The sequence below is a fragment of the Carassius auratus genome, unplaced genomic scaffold, assembly GCF_003368295.1.
Source record: "Carassius auratus strain Wakin unplaced genomic scaffold, ASM336829v1 scaf_tig00004576, whole genome shotgun sequence".
Classification (NCBI taxonomy): Eukaryota; Metazoa; Chordata; class Actinopteri; order Cypriniformes; family Cyprinidae; genus Carassius; species Carassius auratus.
The window spans coordinates 113271-140105 of NW_020523605.1; the positions used below are offsets into that span (position 1 = coordinate 113271).

At 36.0% G+C, this 26835-nt stretch overlaps 1 protein-coding gene across 3 annotated transcripts in view; it reads left to right on the top strand.

Moving 5' to 3' along the window:
- The window catches only part of LOC113070569 (cytohesin-1-like), a 56646-nt gene that overhangs the window by 19096 nt on the left and 10715 nt on the right, over positions 1–26835 (top strand). The window contains exons 1-3 of one of the 3 annotated variants that reach the window (XM_026243965.1): positions 9589–9812; positions 21201–21283; positions 26334–26398. In XM_026243965.1, coding sequence (XP_026099750.1) covers positions 9785–9812; positions 21201–21283; positions 26334–26398 — 176 coding nt within the window. In that variant the 5' untranslated portion in view covers positions 9589–9784. Of the gene's footprint in view, positions 1–9588; positions 9813–13075; positions 13206–21200; positions 21284–26333; positions 26399–26835 lie in introns of those variants that run through there. The other 2 variants (XM_026243968.1, XM_026243967.1) reach the window with 2 other exon arrangements.

Sequence of the window (26835 nt, forward strand, 5' to 3'; positions counted from 1 at the left end):
ATCATTATTTCTGAGCCAATTTTTTATTAAAATATAAAGTTTTTTATATTTAATAAAAATATTAATATTTAATATGGTGCCATCCCAAAGAAGTTCAAAATCACTCTCACAGACCTTTTCCTGGACTGTGCCCAGCTGGTGGAATGACCTCCCAATCTCAATTTGAGATTTTACTCATTTTCAAGAAACATCTAAAGACTCATCTTTTTCGACAGTACTTTAATACTAGCACTTTTATTTCTTTTTTTGTCTTTCATATAAAAAAAATATTCCTGGCTATGTGTTCTTTACTAGACTAACTGAGACTTGTCATGGCACTTGCATACTGTTGTTGTTCTCTTGTTGATCTGACTGCTTCTATTGTTCTCATTTTTAATTCGCTTTAGATAAAAGCGTCTGCTAAATGATTAAATGTAAATATAAATGTTTTGACTCGAATGTTTTTCATTAAAAAAAATCTAACTAAAGTTCTGTTTTGGTTTTAATACTGTATCTAATGGCTTCAGAAAACTTTAAATAAAGTGCACAGTTCATATGGACCACGTGCATCATCATTTTATGGTGCTTTTTTTGGTCATTTTTGGAGCTGACACTTCCAGTCCTGCACTTTCACTTTTAAAAAGACTTCGAAAGAGAGGCCAGGATATTATTCAGCACTTAACCTGTTGTGTTTCACAGAAAAAAGAAACTCATGAGTAAATAATGACATCATTTTCATTTTTGGAGGAATTATTCATTTAAGCCAGGTCTTTCTTTCACCATATGGACCAGCATGTTCTACCCTTGCTAAGCCATAGGGTCATGGTGCATTTGAAACATGTGGACTAGTTGGGTTTGGAAGCTGCAGCTGCCAAAGCAGTGAGTAATGACATCATAAACACAGAAGCAGCCTCTGGGCTTTCTGCTACTGTCTGACGCTTTGCTCTCTGTGCTCTAGACATGGACTTTATTGGAGCAGGCAATCAGCATCCCAAGCACTGCCGTGACTAGCACTACTGCATGTTTGAAATAAGGAAAATACCTTCTCTCTCTATCTTGTGTAGACTAGCTACACCTTTCCAAAAAACTATTCAGAATAGCTGCTTTATTAGATGTGGGAGATGTTTTAAACATCACCCTGTGGCGGATATATTGCTCCTAATGACAGTGCTGTCACATCAGACTCCCAGGGAAGATCAGGTGGATTTATTGGTATAGTATCACAAGTGCTGAAACTTCTTTAATCAAAATTCAGTTCTTTACAGATGTGCATCAGGTTGATGTTCATTTAACCTGCCTGCTTCTGTTGGTCCCTGTGTGTGCATCTAGTATGTCACTGTCATTATAAAATGTTTAAATGACTTTTGTGGCTTTACTCTTGATTTTACTACGGTTTAAAAACCCAAGGTCGTGTTTTTTTTTCTTTTGTTTTTATTAAATCATCACACTTATAATTCTCTTCCCTTGGCACGCTCAGCATTTGTTCAGCTACATTTATTCTTCTGTTCACTCCTTTCATAAACCGTGTCCATGGAAATAGTGTTGTGCTCTGAATTGTTCACCATGACATGGAGAGCATTAGCATAATTCAGTTGTCTTTGAGAGGGCTATTTCACCAATTTTTTTATTTAATCGTGCAGCTGCTGTGTATGCTCTGACAGAACAGCCCACCAGGCCCTTGTGATGCAAATGTGTGCACTGACCTCAGTCATCACTGGACACCACACAAACAGACAGCTTAGATGCTGCCGATGATTAAGTTGGTTCTCAGTGGCTTATGTCGCAGAATGATGGTGTTCAGTGGGTTAACAGTGAGAGATTTGATGTTCCCATCTTCTATATGCTTCATGTGGTGACGGCTGAAGAGCTTATAAAGTTAGCAATAAGCTTTACATTCAGATATAATCCATGAATGGACCCATAAATGTTGACTTGGTCAATTCATCTACAAGTATCTGCCAAGTTGAGAACTGCGTCCACATTGCCAAATTATAGATGTTAGTTCCCACTTGTGTTTGATCTTAAATGTACTGACAGATAACCAGGATTACAGAAGACCTGCAAATATTAGACAATTTTGATGTCCAGGGATGCGTTTCAAGCAATGTCAGCTAACTTCGGTCGTTTGCTTCATTGGACTCTATTAGTAACAATGGAACTTGTGACCATAGTTGCAAATCATGGAAATTACAAAAATCTTAAAACTTCATGGCAAAAGTCATGGAAATTTTTGCAGTGAATATAGATTTATATATAGTTATGCTTCATGTGAGTTAAATCTCTATAACTTTTTTGTTAAAAATCATTGCTCATAAAGTATAGAAATAGAAAAGTTAAAGAAATGCTTCAGTCAAAAGGTGTGGGAAATGTGGATGATGCACGCTTTCTGAATTACAAATATTTGTGATATGGAATTGTGAATTGTTGAATTTTTCAAATATTTCTGGAATTGTTTTATTTCCAAATCTTATATATTTGATGTACCTTTCATTTTAGCCACACAATCATACATAAGACAAGCAGTTTACGTGGATGGATGAATGGATTTAATTACGTCTCACTTGCTAACATTGTAATATTTCATATACTGTAGATCTGTAGTAAATCATCCATCAGCCGCTCTTCTCTAAATAAACGCATTGCTGGCACCCATTAAAAAATCCATTATATACAGAGATAAGGATAATGTCTTTCTTCTTAAATGCCACATATGATCTTTTTTTGCTGCAGTTTATCATTATCTTTGCCTTGCCCTCTACTGCACCACCTCACCTGTTCTCTCTTTCTGACAGCTTTGGAACAGGTGTTCAGTGGTAATGAGTGTCTTTTGCATAGCACAGTGTGTTCTGGGAAATACAAGTGAGAGGAGGAATAAGAGAATCAGAGAGACATGCAGAGAAAGAGAGAGTGAGTGGTGAGATGGTATGATAACTGTTTATTTTGGTCTGTCTCCACCTGGTCTTGAAATGCCTTGAACTCTAACCACTTGGCGACAACACTGCTAATTAATTCTTAAAATATATACCAATCCATGCAGCCCTGTAATCTATTCTTGATGATTGTTAGTTAGGCACAGAAATGTTTTAAAACTTGAAAAAATTACGTACTCTCATACATCAAGTCAGCATGAAATGAAAATTCATCAAATCTTTTTTTTCTTCAGTAATCTGTTTTACTCCGTTTTAGATCCCAATTCTGAAGAAAAGATCAGTCGCCATTTCTGTTTCATTGAGACTTTAAAAAAATTACAACAATACAGAAATTACCAATACAAATTTTTAAATAGAATGTTTTACTCAGTTTTTGTGTAGAATATGTATTATTATGCTTTTTTAATTAACACATCATTAGCTTAGCAATATGCTTATACCAAACTTTATTGAAATTGCTTTGTGTGAGTTTAATCCACTACTATATCATTCACACAGATTCTCTTTCTTAATCATTGTACAGTGTGTAGGCATACAGAGGTTTATGAATATGTCATAACCCCTACATACTGGATGGGTTGACCTTTTTTCTACAACCACAGCTTTAGCAGCACTTCTTGTGTACTGTCACCTGCAGTGAAGGCTAGATCAGATTTTCTGAGTATGTTATCTTGATGCTTTGAGCTGCTGCTATGTGAACTGACCTCAAAAGTGTTGAATGCTGTGCAGCTTTAATAAGATACTCTGATGGCTGTCTCATTTGGCATTTAAATACAGACTTTAAAAGATAAAAGCTTAAGTTGTTTGCTACACCCTGGTGCTTAGTTATTTAAAGGCAGCAGTCTGAAAAAGGGCCCAGCTTAATGGATGCTGCATCGTTACCCATGTTAAAAAGAAATGTCTAGCAAATAAGTTATATAAAATTGTTATACATGTGTGTTCTATATGCACACACACACACACACACACACACACACACACACAAACAAACATGCATGTAAATGCATATACATATGTGTATATATAACATTAAAAAAACCTTACCAACTTCAAACTTTTGCCAATAAAAATAGTTATGAATGGATCCAGAACCATTGCTCGTCTCCGAGCAACAAATAGCAGTGTCATTTGATCCTGAATAGATCAGTGTTTAGAAATTAATTGGTTCTGTGAATGATTCAGTGATCATATCACTCATAAAGCCAAGTTCCCTTGTTTTGTTCCTGAATGATTCTTGAATGAATCGCTTCAATGAAGGATTCATTGACTCAATGACTAAAGACAGTCATTTGTCGCCACCTACAGGCGAAACTTTGTAACCAGCAGAAAGTATCGCTAAAAAAATCCTTATTAATAAACAGACAGTTATGTTTATGTTTATAATGATTTTTCATTGTGTTTTCAGTTCACCTGTGACCTAGTTTTACTTTAACTTGTTCTTTAACGAATTATCGGTTCCTTTTGTTTGCTCCCCTACAAAATCTTGTTCATCTTTGGCTTTTGTGAATGTCAGCGTTGGTTTTCCTTATTAAATGACTTTTTCTTTTATATGCATCGCAACGTCTCCTTCACTCCACCAACTGTAACACGGACTGACTTCTCTGGACTATGATTATTATAAATGTAACTTATTTGGGCAATAAGGCTAGAAAATATGAACACGGAAACTAGGAGAGTAGTTTCATGCCATATCTTTTACTGTCATGATAAGGGGTTTTGTCTTTGTTTTCTCTGGACTACATTTCCCATAAACCCCTGCCTAGGAACTCATTATTGCACCACACCTGTTTCCTATCAGGGACACTATAAAGGTTTTACACACACACACACAAACACACAAAGATGCAAGCACGTATGTACGCACGTACTGTACGTATACGTTGCTGATTACTTTGCTGATTATTGTTTAGCCTGTATCCTGTTCCTTGTCTCTGTGTTGCATTGCCTTGCCTTTTTGTTTTTTGACCTTGGACTGTTTATCAGGATTACTCTTTTGTCTCGCCCTGGATTGTACCTGTTTGCTGTTGTTTGACCTTGCCCCTTTCGACCGCTCTTTTGTTAAATAAAAGAAGTATTTTGATCCTCAACTCTGTTGTTACGCCTCCCACGTTACAATTACCATATGTTTTTTCTAATTACTAGAAAAATTTCTAATTACTAGAAGGCTATTCTTGACAATATTGTTTCAGTCATGCTTTGTTTGATAATATTAGCCTATTCTATTTCAGTTTTGCAGAACATTTTCAAACGTGTATATGTATGTAAGTTATGGGACTATAGAGTTAGCCAGGGTGATTTTAGTGTTAAGGTTTAAGGTGGAAATTATATTTAAATTTATTCAAACTGTCTCACTAAGGATTGTGATTAAGTCTCACATCTGCTTTGTATATACAGAATAAACAGAAGGCTCTGTGTGCTAGAACTGGCTTTTGCTGCACACACAAACACAATCAGAATACAGAATCAGCATAGTGAATCGGAGGAGTCTTTTCTGTATTTTAGCTGTGTCTTCTGGGTAAAGCAGTAGAGGCATCAAGTAAAAGCACTGCATCTCCCCGAGGAGTCTCATTTCATTTCTCTCGTCTGGTCTCCTGCTTAGAAGATGTTTTTGTTGCAGTTTCAGAGAGCAGGGGTTCTACATCAGAGTTCAGATAACACATACTTTCTCCTCAAAGGCAACATTTATTTTGCTTATGTATACAGATCAAATAACAAACACATTTAACTTTATACATGCATCAATACGTCTACATTTTTCATCTTTTCAGTGCTCCTCTTGTACTGAACTCTCCCATTTTTCTTACGAGTTGTCTCTGTAGTAATTTTTGCAATCATTTACTTAACACCTGAATTTTAAAAGCTTAGGTTTTCTTGATAATACTTTCTTCTATCCCACAATGCAGAAACACCTTTGAAGAAGCCATGATTTCCCCAAAAACCATTCACACTGTGGCACAATCAAAACATCCCAAACCAGGCCACATAACATCACCGACTCAACCAATGGTGTGAATTTGGGGCGGGGCTAGCTGTTTGATTAACCAATGGCAGACAGGGAGAGAACTGTTTTAGAAAACTTGTTTTATTGTTGACTGATTTACATGTAAAATGTATAAAATAATTAAACAAATAAATGAAAAAATAAAAATATAAGATGTATAGATTATGAATGCTTTTACTTTTTTATTAAAATAGGGTCACTGTTTAATCATTTGTATTTGTATAAATAATATAACAATTGTTATATTGTTTGTTATATATAACAAATGGTTAGATTCATGTATACAAACGAAAACCTAAAAAACATCCATAAAAATGTAAAAGTGTGAAAAATTTAAGAATGTTTTCATGCATTTTACCCATCTCCTCTTCTGCAGTGATTTTCAGTAGCAGCCATGTGCCATTTCTGTGAAGCATGAAGGAGGAGAGACATGATGAAACAGAAAATTACAGAGAGAATGTACTGAATTTGCTGTAAATGTGAGGCCTTTTGAAAAATTACATAGCACAAGCACTAATATTACCTCAGGGTCAGTTAATGTGTTATTCTTGTTTGGTAGTGTTTTCTTGCCCTGTTTTTCTGCGCATATACAGAGAGGGAGGGGAGAACATTACCATTTCTATTCTGGATTAGGTTGTGAATGAACAGCTCTCCCTTTCTCTCTTCCTACTTTCTCTCTCTAATTCTTTTCTACGAAAATAGCTTTAATAAAAGATAATGGAGCCTTAATATAGAATATTATCAAATCCATTAGGCGTTATAAAAATCCTTGGTTCAATAATATGTTCATTATTTTACACACACACACACACATATATATATCAGTGGTTAAATTGTGGTCTTTCATATACAGCCATACCGCTGTTTGGGTTGAGACTGATTAAATATTTGCAAAAAAAAAAAAAAAAAAAAAAAACTAAAAAAAAACAATGTAGCGCCGTCTGGTGGAATTAATATGCTGCTACTACTTGATTTATTACGTATTATATTGTATAAATGTTGACAAAGTTAAAAAATTAAGGCTACATGATGTATTAAATTAAAATATACAATTAAATGTATTTTCTTTAGCCAATTTGAAATTCATTGTTCAGTAAATACAAAAACGTGCTCTTGCTCAGCTAATAAATTTGGGGCAGCTAATTTTTTTATTTATTTTTTCAATACATTATAACATTTTCATTTACAGATAGATAAGACAATGTGGATTCTGCAATCTTTGCAGAAGAAAACATCTTGCAATGCAGAGATAAAATGTGCTTTATTGATGCACATGGACAATAGTGACAATCAACAAGCACAATGCCATAAAAAGATGACTAACTAACAACAATGAAAACAACAACAAAAGCATAAAGTCAACAAACAGGAAGCCAATATGACAATAAACACATAAGTTATTCATACGGCACTGCATGCTGGGAGCTTACAAAACCTTAACAAATCAGAAAAAAATGGTTCATTGTGAAACTGTTCAGACAGATCTTTTGAGCTCGGTTGGACAGAATTTTAGGGGAATATTTTCTCTAGATTTAAAATCTTATTTGTGACCTTGCATGGTAGATAATATGTAATAATTTTGTCTTTTACAGCACTGTTTAAGGTATTTCGACATCTTGCATCTTGTATCATCCTGAGAAGCACAATCATTTAATTAAATTTTTTTTCTATTTGGGTTTGCCTTTCTCTGAGGTCAAAGAGAGATGGACGCTTGTGCCCTATGATCATGTGACTCATGTGACCGTGTGTGTGTGTCATCTCAGTCAGTTATGTGGCACACTGCATGTGTGTCTGTTGTATCAGCTCAAAAGGAGAAGAGGACGTGATTTGTTTTTGACATCTTCCTCTCACAATCTCTCCAGAAGTGCATATGACAGCACAGGAATCACTGCAGGGAAACTTTCCAAGACACTTTATTACTTTACAAAGGTAGATGAGAGGATGCTAAGGGCTAAATCTTGTGAAGCTGTTAGTGCTAGACTACATTGCTGGCAATGAAAAGAAAGACCAAACCTTGATTCCACCAAAGTGTTTTGTTAATATTAGGATATGCTTAGAATTTTCTTCTTCTCACTTCCCACTCACTTCCCATGTTGTGGGAACAGAGTTACATTTAAACTGAAAACACTTTTTTTGACTTCTATTCAATATGTTTATGGGTATTGTGCTTCTATTGTAATATGTGTGTGTGTGTGTGTGTGTGTGTGTTTGTGTGTACATGATCATGGTATTGTTATGAATCTACTCACACATCTAAATTATTTTGCATAGAATTAGAAATTTACTAAGCACTCATTGCCATGACAACTTAAAGTTAACAAGAAATATCCCAATTTTTTTTTTTTTACTTTGATGTGTTTCTGTTGGTCACTTATTGTCTCAAATTAGTTCCCCATTTGTTCTTAAAGGGTCAGTAAATATCCAAACAAAGAGCTTGTTCATGTAGTGCTTGGTCAGCCCATATTGAGGATAATCAGCCATTGGTCACAGTTAAGATGTGATCAATATTCTCCCGGGGGCAAGAAGAGACAACAAGCCTCTGTGTATAAGAGAAGCTTGAACATCCTTTGAACGTCTTAACGCTCTGAAAGTGTGCTTTGTTTGTTTGCAAAGCTGTATATGCAACTTTTAATAGAGCTCCATAAACGTACAATCACTTTTTTAGTTTTCACGCAGTTTGCATTGATTAAAAGTTGGGAATTGTACATTTGTTTAGATTTTTGTTTTTGAAAGACATCTCTTTTGCTAAGGCTGCATTTATTTGATTAAAATTCAGTCGGAACAGTCATCTTGTGAAATATTATTACACTTTTAAACAATTGCTTTCTGTTGTGATATGTTTTAATGTGTCATTTATTCCTGTGATGGCAAATATAAATATTCAGCATTATTACTTCATTCTTCAGACTCACATGATCCTTCAGAAATCATTCTAATATGCTGATTTGGTGTTCAAGAAACTTATTACTGTGCAAGTAACTAAGAAGTTCAAAACAGGATTTACCTGAAATATATTTTTTTGTAACTGTAAAAAATCTTAACTGCCAATTTTGATCAATTTAATGTGTCCTTGCTAGATTTGAATGGTACAGTATTTATTTATTTTTTTAAACAGAGCATCAAAAAGATTTATATTTATATATAAAAATGCATATGTTGCATTTTGACAATTTCACTAGTTGGTTGTTAAAAACACACATTTAGTACAAAGCTGAAACCAAGCAATAAAGTAATACCATTATGAATGTTTTGCTATATATAGAATAGGGAAGTGTTTTACTGTTACTTAGAAAGGACAGATTTACGGGGTTTTGTGCAGTTATTTTTTCCAATGCATAAAATTTTCCTCCCACAATTGTCAGAACAGCCTGCCACTCTGAATGAACTGCTCTCAGAACGGTCAGAAAAGCCACATGTGCGGGTTGTTATATTGACACTACCATAGCTACTCCCTAAAGGTTCAGACTCCTATAATTTTCTAAGCTTCTTTTTTAAAAAGTTTTGCATGATATGTTTAGATGTGTTTTAAGTGTATTTAAGTGTGTGTGTGTCTTTCTCTCCGAGTCTGTGTGTGTGTGTGTGTGTGTCTGCACGCACACTAAAAAATAAAAAAAAAACTAAAATCAAAGCTTGGCGCTGATTGGTTGTTCCTCGTCGCCAAGACACGCCCTTCTGCGGAGCATGAGGGTTTCAGGCAGTGACATCCGGTCTCTGATGTTACTGCGAATACTTTCGAACACTCTTTTCATCTTAAGTTTTTTTAGACTTGGTTTTCGGGACAGTTCAAAACTGTGAGTTAGCAGGTTAAAGCGTGAGCTCTGTTAAACCGCCAGAAGGTGATTGCTCCGAGCCACAAGTGCAGCTCACTGAGATCATGGTGCTGAAATCTGAGGATGGAGTCGGTGAGTGGATCTCGCAAGTTTTCATTTTTGCTGTGGTCAGGTTTCAATATTATTGTTGTGACATGTTTTTTGTCTCCTGTCTGGTTTTGTTATATGTTTATGGAAACATGGTCTATCGATAATCAACAGGTCCATTCTTTCTGAAGGGAAATGTATAACGACGTTTGTGAATGAATCACTTGTTCGAATCAGATCTTATTGGTGAATCGATTCTGGTTGTTGAATCGAATCAAGACCAATCTGGTGTGCGTTTCCCAAAAGCAACTATAGCATGATCACAGGTTCACGCATCTAACTGAATGGGTGCGATTGTTTTTCGAGTCGACATCTCACTGACTCGTATAACTGAGATGTATATGGACCCTGTTCGATTCGTGACCGAGAACCGATGCTTGAACTGATAGTGAGAGAGACATTGACTCGTTTGGTTATTTTATTGCAAGCATAAATATCTTACAAATAGAAAGTTATAGAAAAGTGGTTTTGTTTTAACTTAAAATAATTACTGAATCTGTTTATGAAACGCTCTTTGAAATTAATGTTTGAAAGAATTGATTGAAGGTCAGACTACAACGATTCAACAAAACTATTCACTGCAACACACAATGTAATGTGATGCAAGCTTAATCTATAAAAAAAAACTAACATTTCTAAAATTATTTCACAATAAAGAGCATGGTAAAACAATCCAACAAAAGTCGATCTGACCTCTAAAATGATTGACCCAGCAGATGGAGTCACTCTCACTTGACCTATTGATATCAAAATTGCTCAAAATGCTTAGAGAATAATGCAATCAACAAATGTGTTGCATATTTTTAATGCTTTAATGAAAAGTCTTTTTATTACCCTTTGCTTTTCTCCCTTCAGACGTGAGTTGTGCATGTGCTGACACAGAGTCCCTCAGTCTCATATGAGAGTAACAGGATGTTCTGTTCTGAAATAGCACAGCACTACTGTCAGACCTGATAAACCGGCCAGAGATAAAATGAAAAATGCCCTGATATGTTTCCCCCCAAATTAAAGACAGTTTGTTAAAGAAAGTTTATTGTCCACTTTAGCATTTTGAAAATACATTTGTATATGTTTCATTCATTTTCAACCATATTTCTGGATAAGACGGGAATTAAAAAAGGCTTAATTTAAGCTGCAGTGAAGGCAACAATTTTCCACATGGCCTTATTTGTATCTAGTTGAATAGATCTCAAGATAATTTAATAAATTAAATGATTAAGTATGAAAAAAAAATCCATTTATAATTTTTGAATTTGTCATACCAGTGTTTCTTGTTCTTCTGGAAATGTTAAAGAAATTTTTTGAGCAACTTGAATTAATGTGGAATTAGGCTTTTAAAAGATCCATCACAAAAAGTAGTTGAGTGACGTGTTTAATTTGACCTGAACTCCCTTCATTGTGACCGTATTGACATTGGGAAGTGGGTGGCTGAGACCAATCCTCTTTCCATCCGTACCCTCCTTACCCCGGATATCCAGGTCAGCGGTGGCTTTACTTGGTGCAACCCCAAATCAAGTCCTCTAGATTAAGTAGGCCCTGTCTCCATGGTCAGTCTCCTTTGGGAGCGGCTTTTCCATTTCTCACTGCAAACCATGTCCTTAGAGGTTTCTGCTGTGTGATTGAGTTATATTTTTATTGTGTGGTGCAAACAATTCTGACTGAATTCAGGTCACGTCAAGATCAGATTTTTTTTTCTGGTCGGGGAACCAAAGCTGGTCTTGCTGAGTTCTTTGAAAACGTGTTGCTGACAGTAGAAAACAGGCCAAACAGGACAGTGATTGTGCTCTGTTTGCATTTATATCGTGAGCCACAACTTTGTAGGGAAAACTGGACACAATAAGATAGAAACCACAACATGCCTGAGTGCAAACACATCCACGGGGGAGAGGCATGTTTGCTCTCTGGCTCTTTTATTGTGGATGGAAACAGAATGAGACAAAAGCAGAGCAGAACAATGCAGTCGTGTACACAATCATCTTTTCTGTTCCTTTCTGTCTCTTTCGGTGTGTGTATGTGTACATATATCCCAGGGAACACATGATAAGAGAAAATTGTTAGCCTGTCATTTGGATAAAAGCGTCTGCTAAATGCATAAATGTAATTTAATTTTTAATTTAAATTTAATATATACAAGATGTCTTTATTTTTTATTTAAAACAGTGTTGTTTTGTCCGTAGTCTGTGTTTCTGTAGTTTCTGTTGTGTTTCTGTACTGTAGCTTTGTCAAAAAATAATGCACCTGTTCTAACAAATAATAGATTTAAGATATTTTTTTATATTTTGATTGAATATTGATCATAATTGATCAGAAATTGTATTTATACACATCTTTATTAAACTGGCCATCGACCATCCTGATTTGCTTTCTAAATATGAACAGTTTTAGCCATTGAATATCTCTCATTTTAACAAATATGTAAAAATTCTATATATTATTTTATACGTACTGTATATATTTTAAATATTTTTTTAACTCATTCTGCTTGGATCAGTAAGATTTTTTTGTAATGTTTTTAAAAGAACTATCTAATGCTCACCAAGGCTGCATTTATTTGATCAAAAACGCAGTAAAACACTAATATTGTAACACAATTTTGCAGATTAAAATAACTTCAGTATTTTAATATATTTTAAAATGTAATTAATTCCTGTGAAAGCTGACTTTTCAGAAGCCATTGCAGTATCACATGATCGTAATAGAAATCATTGTTGCTCACTGCTCAAGAGGTAATGCTAAAAAACAGTTGTGCTGCTTAATATAAAAAAAAAATGTAAAGTTGAAAAATTGTGTAACATAAATATGTTGAAATTGTGATTAATTGAATGTCGAAACAGTAAAGTAACACTCTAAATGTCTTTACTGTCACTTTTTTCTTTTGATCAATATAAGGCACCCTTGCTGAATAGAAGTGGTTATTTCTTAAAAAATATATCTTCCTTTCAAAATTTTAAATATTAGTTGTAATAACACGGGGGCAAAATTCTGCACAGCCACAGAGTGGAGCTCTTGAGTGTGCTGAAATGAGTGTGTGTGCTGGGGGAGGAGACAAGAACATTAGGTTACAGAGAGCGATAAAGAGAAAGAACATGAGGAGGAGAGGAGGGGGTCATTTTAGACACAGCAGAGTTTGTGCCGAGAGCAGAGCAGTTGAGATCTCAAACTGGCTGCTTCATTTTCCTGTAGCATCACTTCCACTCACACATTGAATGCTGAAGATTACTGGAAGATCTTGAGAGTTATGATTCTACTGGTTTTTCAGGGCGACAACAACGCATAATCCTGCATTTATTACTCTAAATGGATTAAATAAGGAACTGGGAAGATGGAATTGTGAAGGCTTAGAACTGTCATTCAGGATTACAGGATTATTTCACACAGGTATATTGACTTTTTTTTGGTGCATTTATAGTAATTTGCATTTATTCATAATTTGACTTATCAAGGTATCAGTGCATGTGCCACATCTTATAAAGCAAATGCACACTTTGACAAACTCATTTCCAGTTTCTGTTGCAGGCCTGTGGATGGCCTACGACATAGTTGAATAGTCATCGTAGAATGAGAGTCAGTATGACATCAGGAAACTCGTGGCAGCCACAGGACTTGTAGCCTGTTTAGATGGAGGCTTTGTATGAGCTTCTGGGATGAGTTGATTACGCTGTTATTCTGATCTGTGGCTTGTGTTCTTCAGCTGCCTTTTTTATCAGTGTATTTGCAGAGACCATGCTTAGAAGGAGCAAGTAGTTGGTGTTCTTGTATCAACTGACGTTTGAACCAAGATACTTGATGATAGTTGCAGTTTTGTGGTGTAGGCTAGTATACAATGTAAGTATACATTGACATTCCATGACCATTATTGTGAAACCCGCGAGACACAATAAAATACAACTCCGATCACAGGGTCCTCCATCCTCCTGTTGTTAACATTGTTGAACGGTATGCACAAATGACACCACTGTCGACCGGCTTACATCATGTCCTAGTACACACTGTTGGTGCGAACGCAACTCTTCAAATGGTACCGGGATATAGTTCGTACAAAATCATCCCACTACTTTAGTACTGTACAATTAGTTCTGGAACTCGGTGCGAAAGGCCCTAGTGAAATTGGCAGTTTTGTTCACATGTCTGGAGCTGCTGAAATTACAGGAAAACATGACTTGGTGGTGCTCAAGCACAAAATGGTCTTGCTGTGCACATTTGATAACTAACGACGAAGAGGAAGTAAGTTGACCAAGAAGATGCATTGAGGCAAGATGAATGTAGAGCTGCTGGTCTCATTGGTGTCTGAACACAAAGGGCTTTATAACAAATGCGACAGCGACTACAAAAATCTCGATAAGAAGGAATTTTTATGGAGAGGAATTGCAGATCAAATAGGATTCGATGTGTACTGCGTTTTTCTGTTTTTCATTAAACAGCATCTAATGTCAGGGAGTGAATTTGCACATTCACTCGGCTCATCGCCAGTGAAAATTGATTGGGTATGAACACAAAAGATGCGCCATAATATGTTGGTGATAAGCATGAGCGATAATCGTCCTAGTGTGTATGAGTCTTTACTTTGTAAATACAAAAAAAAAAATACAAATGTGATGTTTGGCTAGTGTATAGTAAACGTCATCCCACTGGCGGTAACAAATCTCCATACTCAAGGGGGCGATAGAGTTGCCATCAAAAGTCACATTAAAACGATTGTTCTGTTAGATAGCTTGCTGAAAAAACATTGACAGTATCACTGGTTAGTACATTCAAAAATGAAAATTCTTTCATAATCAGTTCCAAATGAAGATATTTGTAATGAAACCTGAGATTTAATTTAGGATATTTTTCACATATTTAAATAATGATTGACACGCATACATGGATATCATCAAATATGGTAAACAGAAGCTCAAACGTTGTTGCCTGACACACTACCAGTGACATTTGTCAATTAAAGTACTTTGCTAACAAGATCTTCAGCTGGTGCTGTGCAATGACAGTAGATGACCTGAAAGAAAACACTGTTTGTGCCAATACTCTCTATAGCGCCCATTCTGCACTGCAGACAATGTAGTGTGTGCATAAATTGTTATGGGATACATTTCGGGGTGTACATACTTAAGTATGTTTTGGGTTTTGAAATGTGGTATCATATTATGTTAGCATGTTGCTAGCAATTAACATAATAGTCAATCAGATTGAACTACTTTGAGATGTTTCTAGTCAGCGTTTTTCTCACTTCATCTGCTGTCTTGAATTAATTTTCTTTCACTTGTTGCAGTGGATTATGGGATTGCCTTTTCCATGAAGGGTACATGTGATGTTACCTTATTTGGCCCAAATAAGGTATTTTGGAAAGAAAGCCAAAGCTTGCCTTCCTCTACCTTGGAAGTGTAATTTCTGGTCATGCTTTCTATGTAGACTGCTCACTAGGTTTGAAACTAAAACTGGGGTTCTACTGGGATAAATGGTCCTGTTCAGTTTGCTTCTTGATTGACATTTCGTTCTCTTCACCTTTGATCATTTGGAGCAGATATGGCGCATAAGAGATGTTTGGCTAGTGTTTTCCCTGGAAAACAACCTCTGCGTTCCACGTTTTTTTTTTTTTTGTCCTTAACAATGTCCAAATGACAGCACATAACCAGTGTCTTGATTAATGATGGCACATTCCTTTATCCCTGTAGGGTGTTTGCGGGGTAACGGTCTGGTATTTAGTGAGTGTGTTGAATTGACCTGGTCAGCAGAGACAGTTAGGCATGGTGTCCTGGCTCACACTGTGGTTCAGTGTGGCAGAGTTCTTAAAATATTTAAAATCTGTTAGAAAACGTTCTTGTTCCTTTTTGCACCGCAGGAACCTTTTCATAGTACCAGAACTGTTGATCTACCCACTTTTGGGGCATTTTCGCACCGCAGGAACTGGGTGCGATTTAAGTATCGGACTGCCTTTTTCGAAAATCAAATTAGTCGGAGCAGGGTCTAACCAGCATAACTGGTACTAACCGAAATGTAAGAACACATTGGCCAGACACGTTCGAAAATGCCCTCACCCGCCATGATTTAAAATGCCGTGTAACATACTGGAAACATTGTGTCAACTTATCATGCTATGATGAACAGCGTAAATAAATAAATATACAAAAATATACAAACTAAACCGGTGCAAAAGGCTCTAATGTCAGCATAACAATAAAATGGGCAAATTATGTTAAAGTATTCACGGTGATACCAGGGCACTGCTGGTATAATTGAGCTAGAGCTGGATCACATTACCCAGGAGTGCTCGCCCTAGTTTGATATCTCGTTTTAGAAATCTATCTGGCTGCGATAACAGTAAGAATCCATTTTTTTAACACTATAATTACTTTGACTTGACTTCTATTAAATGTTGATTCATGCACCTTTTAATATGAGAAGGAAAGTTACAATAACTTTGTAATAATACTAAACAATTATTATTATTGGTGTTAATTGTTATTATAGTATTATTTAATGTTTGTATTTTTAGTTGATTCTGAATTTAAAAAATATATTATTTTGCAATGCTTTTGTCATTTTGTCTTTTTTACATTTCTGTATAGCTTTAATTGTTTTTTTAAGACATTTTTTTTATCAGTTTTAATAATTGTAGTGCTTCAACTTACTAACATATTTATACAAAAAAAAGATAATTATATAATTTTTCATTTTTAAAAAAAAAATTCCATATAATGTCTATTTTTCAAAAAATTGCTCAACTAATGTTAATCAAGGGGTTTTGATAAAAACTTTTCTCTTACAGAAGTCGTTGCTATACACAATGTGTGTACTACACAAATGCCATAAATGGAGAAGAAAGCATTTCATCATAGTACCCTTCTATTAAACAGTAATGCTATAAAGAGGTCTGTGGCCACACACAAAATAAAAACCCACAAGAGACACCCCACCTATCATAAAACGACTCTTTGACATCGATTTAGAACAGCTTCTCCCTGAAGATTTATATGCTCATATCAATGTCAAAGGCAGACATGTGTCTCTGTGGTAGTAGCACCTGCCTGCGAGTTTGGACCAACATTTGACTTGGAAATTAATGGTACCTTTCACGTGGTTGAGGGTGCATTCCAGCTTGAATAAAAACCTTGTTGCCATGGCCAAACATGGTCCCAGTGACATCCAGCTTCAGCTTATGAATTTGGATAACTCAAGCCAGGCTAGAAGCTGCAGTATTGAGTTCATGAATAAACGTGTTTCTATCAAACCAGCTACTGGCAACTGGTGTGATGTCTGACAGTCTAAAGCCTGCTTTTATTCTTGCTTTATTTACATTCATCAAATAATTTTGCTCTTTGACAGTGTGTTATTCATTTGGAGATCGAGATTGAAGACCCGATAAAATCCAAATGGGTTGCAGTTTATCTGTTAGCCATTTATGCTTTTGCTCCTAAAATATAACATATAAATTTGATGTCTTTTTGTTCGGGTAAACAAAACCTTTGAAGATGACTTCTGCACTATGAATTTTAGTACAATCTGATACTCCCTAGCAAGAGACCCCAACAGCAACTAACTAGTAGCAAATCATAGTCATGGCCGTAACTGTATCTAAAGCCTGTTGGTTATTTAAAAAAAATGAATGTGGCCTAGCCCTATGATATTTGCTTTTCAAGGTTTTTTAAAAAGCTTGTTCACCCAAAAATTTTAATTCTGTCTTCGTTTAGTCACTATTAATTTTTCAAACCAGTATGATTTTCTTTCTTCTAACACAAAAGATGACAGTTGACGGTAGACATTGACTTTTATATTACGAAAAAAATGCTATGGAAGTCAGTGGCTACTGTCAACTGTTTGGTTACCAATGTTCTTCAAAACGTCGTCTTTTGTTTTTAACAGAAGTAAGAAATAGGGCTGTTACTTTTTATTCGATATTTGAATATGCATTCGAACATGACGTGAAATATCCGTAATCGAACTATAAATAAACTATCCGGTTTTTAAAATGCCATGTGTAGCGCATTTTTTACAGTCTATGATTAGACAGTTTTTTTTTTTTTTTATTCTTTGCCATGTTATCCAGTAGAGGGCGCTCTAGACGTATTGTAGCCCATGACCAAATCAAGCGAATATTAGCTAGTAGCTACCCTGTTTTGAAAATGGAAGACAACGAACAGAACGGCCAGACAATTACAACCCCAACACATCTTAAAAGTAGTGTCTGGAAACATTTTGGGTTCTTCACTGATAAAATACGGTAAAATAACCGTAAAAGATAAAGTAGTTTGCTGAATTGGCAAAAAATGGTTTACTTTAAACATCACCCACATCCAATCTTCGCGCTCAACTGTCGAGTAACCATCCAAACAATATTAAGGCTATATGCCTTAAAAGGCCTTACTCCTGCTGCTGTTAAAGTTGTCACGTTATTCTTTGTGCCTGTTCTGAATCTTTTTTTTTTTCATGTAGCCTAATGTTGTGGGCTATGCATAGTGGCACTTCATATAAGTTGATATTCATACAAGTTGATAACCTGCTGTTTCAAACATTAAGTTAAAAATATGGGCACGTAGATATTCAAATATATTTGAATACATTGCATGATATTCGATATCCATTCGAATGAGTTTTTTCTCAAAAGTGACAGCCCTAGTAAGAAATCAATACAGGTTTGGAGCCATTTGAGGTTGAGTAAATGATGAGAGAATTTTATTTTTTGGTGAACTATCCCTTTAAGTCTGTCAATTTTGCTAAAAATTTAATGTTTTTTGTTTGCAGTCATTGTTTTCAAAAGTATTTCCCTGAATCTTTAAATGGCTCTTGTTCTCTCAGCTCACGTGAATGTTAAACCAGGACTTTGGCTTCTAATGATTCATTAGGAATGTGCCAATGAAATGCTAATGCAGCTTTAGCATGAATGCTTTGTGTTTTCAATGGCAAGCACATAAGAAAGCATTCGGCTAATAACTGCCTGAATGTATGAAGATGCATAACAGGCCTCACAGTGGGTACAATTTATATTGTCTTGTGTATGTATGAAGATAATCAAACTTTGACCGACTGTTTCTCAGTGTTCAGTGTAGCCAGAAAGCTTGCGTAAATAAAGATGTCTATGCTGCAAGCAACTGTGTCGGATTTGTTTTATAATAATGTTTTTATTATAATGTTTTATTATAACATTCCAGTTTTGTCACACAGCATGCCACATTGCAGATAGACCAAATATAATCTGGAATCTATATAATAGGCTATATACTTAACACATACCATTTAAATGTTTGTGTCAGTATTTTTATGCTCAGTATTTTACACCCCATTGTATAATTTTCATGTCTTTCAACAGAATATTTTTGAGTGAGCTGTCTCTTTAAGACTTCAAGAAGTACTCAAGTTGTTCTCTGAGCTGCTTTTTCCATAGATGTAAATCCATATCCAAACAAGTGATGCCTGTATATTTGGGGAAAAAATGCTTGTAATGCAAATTTAGCTTATAAAGGAGTTGGCTCTGTGTTGAAACTCCACAATGTGTGTTCATATAAAGTCTTATCTCAGTTCCTCTGAAATGATCCTCTGTGATGGATGTCTACTAATGCAGCCGCCTGAACTCCCTTATACATGAGTGACCTTTTCCTCCTATTTGATATCGACTCCAGGAACATGTGTACTACTTCTAAACTCCAGCCTCACCTCAGGCGAGACTAGTGGATTTCCGCAGGAGGCTGCAATACCAAGTTCTGCAAAATGAGGAAGCATGGTCTGCTTTTTGGATGGGATTTCTGCTCACAGACCGCTTGTCAAACATCCCAGCTGGAGTTCAGCAGGGAAACGCATGCAGTGCGTTGCCACAGTGACAAGATGCCGCTCAGAAAAATGGTTGGCACGCTGTAGGTTTGGACGAAGATGTGTCTTTATCATGATGGTGATGTTCTCATCAGCTAATGTCAGATCCTGATAGTTTGTTATTTGTTTGCCATGCTTGCAGTACGAGATAACCATGGCTACCTTACTTTTTTGTGATGGTGTAAATGGAACAAGGAATCAATTAGTCCATGGGCTGAAGTAGGGTCTCTTTAGGGTCAGATTGCCATACGGGCCACCAGGAAGGGATTTAATGGGGTCACATGAAAGGTGAGGGCCATCATATCATATGACTGAGTGTCTTTGTTTTGTTTTATTGGGAGGTCATCTGATCACATGGCTTGGTAAGGTCAGGGTTGAGTTTAAATGCCTTAATCTTGACATACTTTTTACGAGTTTTTCAGTACCAAAGGAATCTGCCCTTTTTTGTTTTTTAAGGTCTGATGTCCTCAGATGCCCTGTTGTTTTTAGATCCCAAATCCATTAAAGAGATGCCTGGATCAAGACAAATTACCTTTGTCTCCAGATGACATGAAGCCATTAATGTCCACTACCAATCATGTTTTAAACATAACTGATAACAGAAATCTGTCACATCTCTTACTTTCTTTCTTTTTTTTTTATACAGAATTTTCTTCAGAGGTTTTTCCAAGTATCAAGACTTTGCTTTTGAGAAATAATCCATTAAAGCGCCCTAAATTCATACATGCTTTATTAATATCTTAATGTAATTCACTAAGATTGAAAAGTGAAGTTTCTTTCTCTGACTGCAGAATCGGGAGGAACCGTATTGAACTGACTTTAGTGCTCTTGAACAAAGCATCTAAACTGAATTGCTTCAGAGAAATCTTTGGGTTTATGGATGCAAGGTTCATATAATTTATTTGTCTTCTGCAAATTCTATCATCGGAGCTCTCCAGAGCGCATCAGAACTGCTTTTATGATAGTATTGCATTTTAAAAAAGGTTTAGCGTTTATTTATTGAAAACTAGTATATTGTTTTTCTTGTACTGACGTGTCTGTTCATTAGATTTTGTTTTTAACAGAAGTCTCTTATCGCTTGTTGTGAGAATATTTTCAGATAACTGTTTTGTTTTTCTCCTAACCCATTTGGGAAATATCAGTGATCTTGTCCAGACTGGGGATTACAAATTCTTCGAAATAGCTTTTAGCTTAAAGGAAAAGCATTTAATTAAATGTACAACTTTCTGCTTTGCTCTGAGAACTAACTGATGTTCTTGATCAGAGGCCCATATAAACAACACTGCTTTGTTTTTCAAGCTATTGATTGCGGAGTTGGTCTGGGTCTCAGAGGCAGTGCTTTGCCTCAGGCACTTTCCCCTCCTCAAACAATCTCCTTTGTTAAACCTTCGTTCTGTTGCACATCACTACGTGTTAAATTAGTTCAGTTTCCTACGAAAATATTTTGATGGCCCGTGTAAGCTCTTAGAAATGTTTAGGTCAAGAGACCGCAGCGTGACCATTTGCATATTTGTGTTTGTTCGCGTTTGGACATCTGAACCCTAATTGTTTGCTTTTGTTTGTTTCCAAACATAGTACCGGATGACCTGACGCCAGAGGAGAAGCAGGAACTGGAGAATATTAGGAGACGAAAACAGGAGCTGCTAGAGGACATACAGGTAATATCATCACATCATTTCTCCGAAACTTATTAAATAATGTGAATCATCAGCTAGTGTTGCTAGTTTTGCTAGTTTTGAGTGTTTTTGCTCTTTGAACTGATGGATGTTTTATAATACTAATTAAATTCACCAAATCAACCTTATGCCCTTCTATCCCCCCTCTTTTTTTCCCTGGGTAAGGCAGCTAGAGTGAGATGGACCTGTAGAGAATAGAAATTGGATCATGAGAGGGGTTTTCATGACCCTGTCTGTACAGTTTTAGTGTACAGGATTGATGGGATGTCCCACCCAGGGGTATAGACTGTAACAACTGGCTCGTGAGGGGGTAGGGGGGTATGCTTTGGAGCAGATGGTGCAAGCCAAGTCCAGCAAATTCAATTATGCTGATTCTATTACGCAACTGGAAATGTCAACCAATAATGCCCCCCCTGCCAACCACTGTCCCTTGCGTCTCTTAAATGACTTAATCAATCATGTAAACCTCCAAATAAATTTTGGTGGCATATCTTTGGCATTCCTCTTTGCCACTAACTGCCAGTTCCATTTCTAGTCTCCTGCTATTTCCCGGTTGCCATAAGCAGAGGAATGCCTCTCTATTAGATTAGTCATCTTTACTCTTATTAAATTAGACATTTATTTATTTATTGCTTTTTGATGTTTATTTCATTTCATAAGATATTGAAATGTGTTATACAAGAGCAGATAATCTTGATACTGACGTCTTAATTTTTGCTCAGTGCAGATCTCATAATAACCAAGCCTGCATTTATTTGATCAAAAATAAATGTATTACAATTATTACAATTCTAAATACCTGTTTTATATTGTAATATATTTCGTGATTTATTTGAACTTTTATTAAATGTCATTTATTCCAGAATTTTGAGCGGATTTTTCACCAGATCCTCAGGTCATTCTAAAATGCTGATTTGGAAACATTTCTTCTTATTATCTGTGTTGAAAACCGTTGTGCTGCTTAATATTTTAAAATTAAAATTTGTTTTCTGATTCTTTGATAATTAAAAAATTCAAAATAGTGGCATTTATTTGGAGTAGAAACATTTTGTAACATTGTAACGGTCATTTATGTCACTTATGATCAGTTTAAAGGGTTAGTTCACCCAAAAATGGAGGGACTGAGAGCTCTCGGACTAAATCTAAAATATCTAAAACTGTGTTCCAAAGATAAAAGAAGGTCTTACATGTTTGGAACAGCATAAGGGTGAGTTATTAATGACATAATTTTCATTTTTGGGTGAACTGACCCTTTAATGCATCCTTGCTAAATAAAAATATTAATTTCTTTCAAAAACAAAACATACAATCTTACCAATGTTTTCGTAGTGTATGTCAAAAGTAGTTCAAAATGTTTTATTTTTTTATTATTACACTTTAAAGCTTTACATGTTTAACATGTACTTACTGTGCAAAGCATTTGAGGTGCAATAAGAGTCAGTAAAAGCTCAGCTTTATGATTTTTTTTTATTTTGTTCTTGAAAAATGTCTGTGTCTGGCTGAGTAAGATTCCTGGGATGAGCCTGTAGAAGAGGATTTCTTTTTGCCTTACTCTCTATAAATGTTGAGATACAGCCAGACAGACAGTAGAAGAATTTGTCTCGCCGACAAACAGTATGAGATGAGTTAACTGGAGCGTCATAACACCCCAGTCTCTCCTTGAGTGGATGAGTGGATGTTATGATGGGTCATGATCAGAGAAAACTGATCCAGTCTGCTCAATATAGCAGACCACCTCCTCTCTAGACCCTCTTACACTCTTCCTGAGGAGTCGTGTGATGCTGCCCTCCACCAGACCTCTGACCTGAAGACACAAGACTGCCTTTGGGCAGTGGAACGGTACAGCATTCATGATGGGTAACCATAGCAAGATTTCAGTGGTGAATACCAGTGAAATGTTAGTTTTGATTCCAAGACAAACACCAAAATGCTGTTGAACACAATCCTTTGAGTATTTCTCCAGATGTCCTTGCTTTTTTGATCAGAATACTTTCTCTCACACAAAGTCATGGTCTGATCTAAATCAGGTCAGCTATATTATTAGACCTCTCAAGTGAAAGAGACTAGACAGAACTTTAGCCCTCATGTTTAAGTAAACATCTGTCATTTCCCAGAGTGCTTCTGATTTTCACCACAATAACCAGTGAGTTTGAAAATGGATGCTTGGCTGTCTGGACTAAATGGTTTTTGTTTGCGCTCACTGAACCGGCAGTGTTCAGACATTTGACAATCTGGCTCTGTCTTTTGTGTCCGGTGCTATGTGATGCAGGCCCTGAAGGCCCTGCGTGGTTATCGATGATAACGTCGCCTCTGTCAGTCCAATTAGGGTTAGCCGAAGCGGATCGATGCTGTGTGTGTGATAGCACATCTCTGGATTTATAGGTGGTCTGATATTTGAAGTTTAAAGAAATATAGATAGTCGAGGAATAAGGGTACAAGTAATGGTTAGGAATATTTTGTGCTTTTATGACAATTGCATTTACTTGATTTTATTTTTTATGTATTATTTTTCCTAATAGAGTGTGATTCCGTTAAAGCCAAAGTGATCTTTGTTTTTTGTTGTTGTATTTTAAGTATTTTTCTTAGTAAAAGACATTTTGCTCAGTTAAAGACATAATCTTACATTAGAACATCATCATGACTACTTTATTCCATCTTTGTGCCCGCAGCCGTCTGAGAGGAGTTCAGAAAAACTAAGTCTGATTCACTGGACTATTTGTAGTGACTTTCCATGCCTTCTAAAGATGTTTTAGACTTAACCAGGATGTATTTAAGGCTAGAAATGTTGCAGATTAATAGCATTAACAGCAGATTGTTCTCTCTGTAACTCATTGATTTATTTAACACTAGAGGTCGACCGATATTGGATTTTGCCGTACATAGTTCAGTAGAATTATGTACATTCTACTGAACAATAGAATTCAAAACTGGGTTTGCAAAATAAATGTAAACCCTTTACAATTCTGTGCATGTGATATGATGCTTTTGCTCAAATCAAATGGTCAGATGCTCATGAAGTGACTCTCAGAGCAGTTCTGGAGATGTTCTTCATGTGTTTTCTTCCTCATTTTGTGAGAGAGCAGACGCTGAAATCACCTCGAGCGTCACTCGCGCTAAACTGAATTCTGTTTTTATGAATGGATTCCGCGGAAAACGCGGAAATCATAGGGCCCTACAATTATCCCAGTACAATGTATACTCTCACACTTGAACTGCTTTTGTTATTGAACATTTATGATTATCTAATAAAAGAACAGCGCTGAGCCTAGGAGAACTAACGCACCGGTATCACCAAACAGACACAAGTTGACTTCAAGAATGAAGAATGAAGCAAAGATAAGTTTGAAGTTCAGTGTTTAAAAAACGGAGCAAACAGAAAGAGTGATATATATTATAGCTCTATAAATTAAGCATACAGACTTTATTAGAGCTACAGAAAGACAAAAGTTTCAATGGAAATGCTCAATATACAATTTTGTTATATACATATTAACAACGATTCGGGGCGAATATAATGTAATTTAATGGAAAACTATGTCTCTGAGGCACAGCAGGATTTTCTGTCTGAAGATCGCTCTGTTCTGTGCAGCGTCATGTGTTTAAAAAGGCATGTGCTGTCAGTGATTTCAGCCACTAGAGGCTGCTCTCGCACTGTATGACGAAAACAGACCCTTCTCAGCCGTTGCAGCAAAGGACGCAACCAGGGAAACTATCAGCTGCTCCAGCAAAGAACGAAAAGCGGAAAACTATCGGCATGGATTTTTGCCAATAACCGATTGTTCCAGCAATCAACTATCGGTGCCGATTAATCTGCAAAACCGATAAATCGGTCGACCTCTATTTAACACATTACCTCATAGAGCACCAAAAGCGCTTGTCTGGATCAGGCATTTCTGGCTGCACTCCTGTCATGAGGTTTCGGGGTCATTCACACACTCTCAAAATGTATAGCGGAGAAAGGTCAAAAGGGCATATGTGTGTGTGTCTGCATTTGTGTGTATGTGAGTGCGTATCCTTGGTGGATTGATAATATGAGTCTTATTGATCTGTGTCTTGGCTGCTTCAGGAAGATGGATTGCTGAGAGTGTTATTATGGCACACACACTGACTATACATGCATACAGTACAAAGTCTCGCATCGGGATCATACAGTATAATTCACTTTATATAGACCAAATGAAAGTGCATGTACAATAATACACCAGCAACATACATCTTCTCACCAACATTCAAAAGACTGCTGCTGTAAGTCACATATATATATATATATATATAATGTGGATTTATGTTACTTATACACACTTTTTGTAGCAAAATACCAAAATGCTTTTAATTGATGCCAGCAAAATATCACAATTCTCAAAACAGATTTTAATACCAAAGCAAAAACAAACATTCAATTGAACATGCCCTTTTAAGTAGATATATATTAATTTAAATGTTAACACGAACACTAACAGGAGGTTTCCATATATTTATAAATGTAACAATTCTTTGACAGTTTTATTGTCAGTTTTATTATTTTATAAGGTTAATAAAGTAAAGAATTAAAGAACAAACAAGCAAATATTTATTATAGTATCTTAATTTTAATATATATATATATATAGAGAGAGAGAGAGAGAGAGTGAGCGAGAGAGAGAAATCATTGTGAATTAATTTTTTCATACACATACACACACACTCACACACACACTTATCACCAAGCTCTTGCTCATCTACCTTCTTGTTCACTTTATTACTTCTCCATTTTTCACCTCTGTCCTCCCTTTCTATTCTCTCTTACTTCTACGTCATCTTGATATCTAATGCAGGTGCCACACTGTGCCATGATTGAATGTTTCATATGTTTGATAATCATATTAGATATTTATGATCCTCTGTGTTCATCTTATTATATTCACTGCTCTCCATCACTTTCTGTGGAAGACTGACTTTGAAAGGGACGTCAGAGGGCAGCTCCACCTTCAGTTCTCCTTTCAATTAATTTAGCTATGTTTTTCATTTCTCTCTCTTTTTTTTTTTTTAATAGCGGCTGAAGGATGAGATAGCAAAGGTGACAAATGAGATCGAAAGTCTTGGCTCCACTCAAGAAAGGTAAGATGAGTGATTTAATTTTTCATTCTTTAGTGCAGTCCAATCCAGTTTGTCCACCTTCAGCTGGTGTCTGCTGTCTGATTCTGCCATATTCACACTCAAATGCACATTCTCCATTTACTCATAAGCAACCATGGAGAAATGACACAAACATCCTCAGTCTTTCCCATCCCCTGTTTGAATATTTAATGACAGTGCCCCCTGCGGGAGTGGAGGCTTGTGAATTATGTACAGCTGTTTTGGTAAGATAGGATGTAATTTGTGTAAATTGACCATTGAGATGATGTGTTCGGGACTTTGCAAGAATGTGTATTGATGTCATGCAGTATGTTTCTATTTACATTTACATTTTATAAAGGAGAAGGATTTAAAAAAGGATGTATCCTAATGTTGAATTTTAACACTTTGATTTATTGCAGTCTGAGGGAATGTTCACA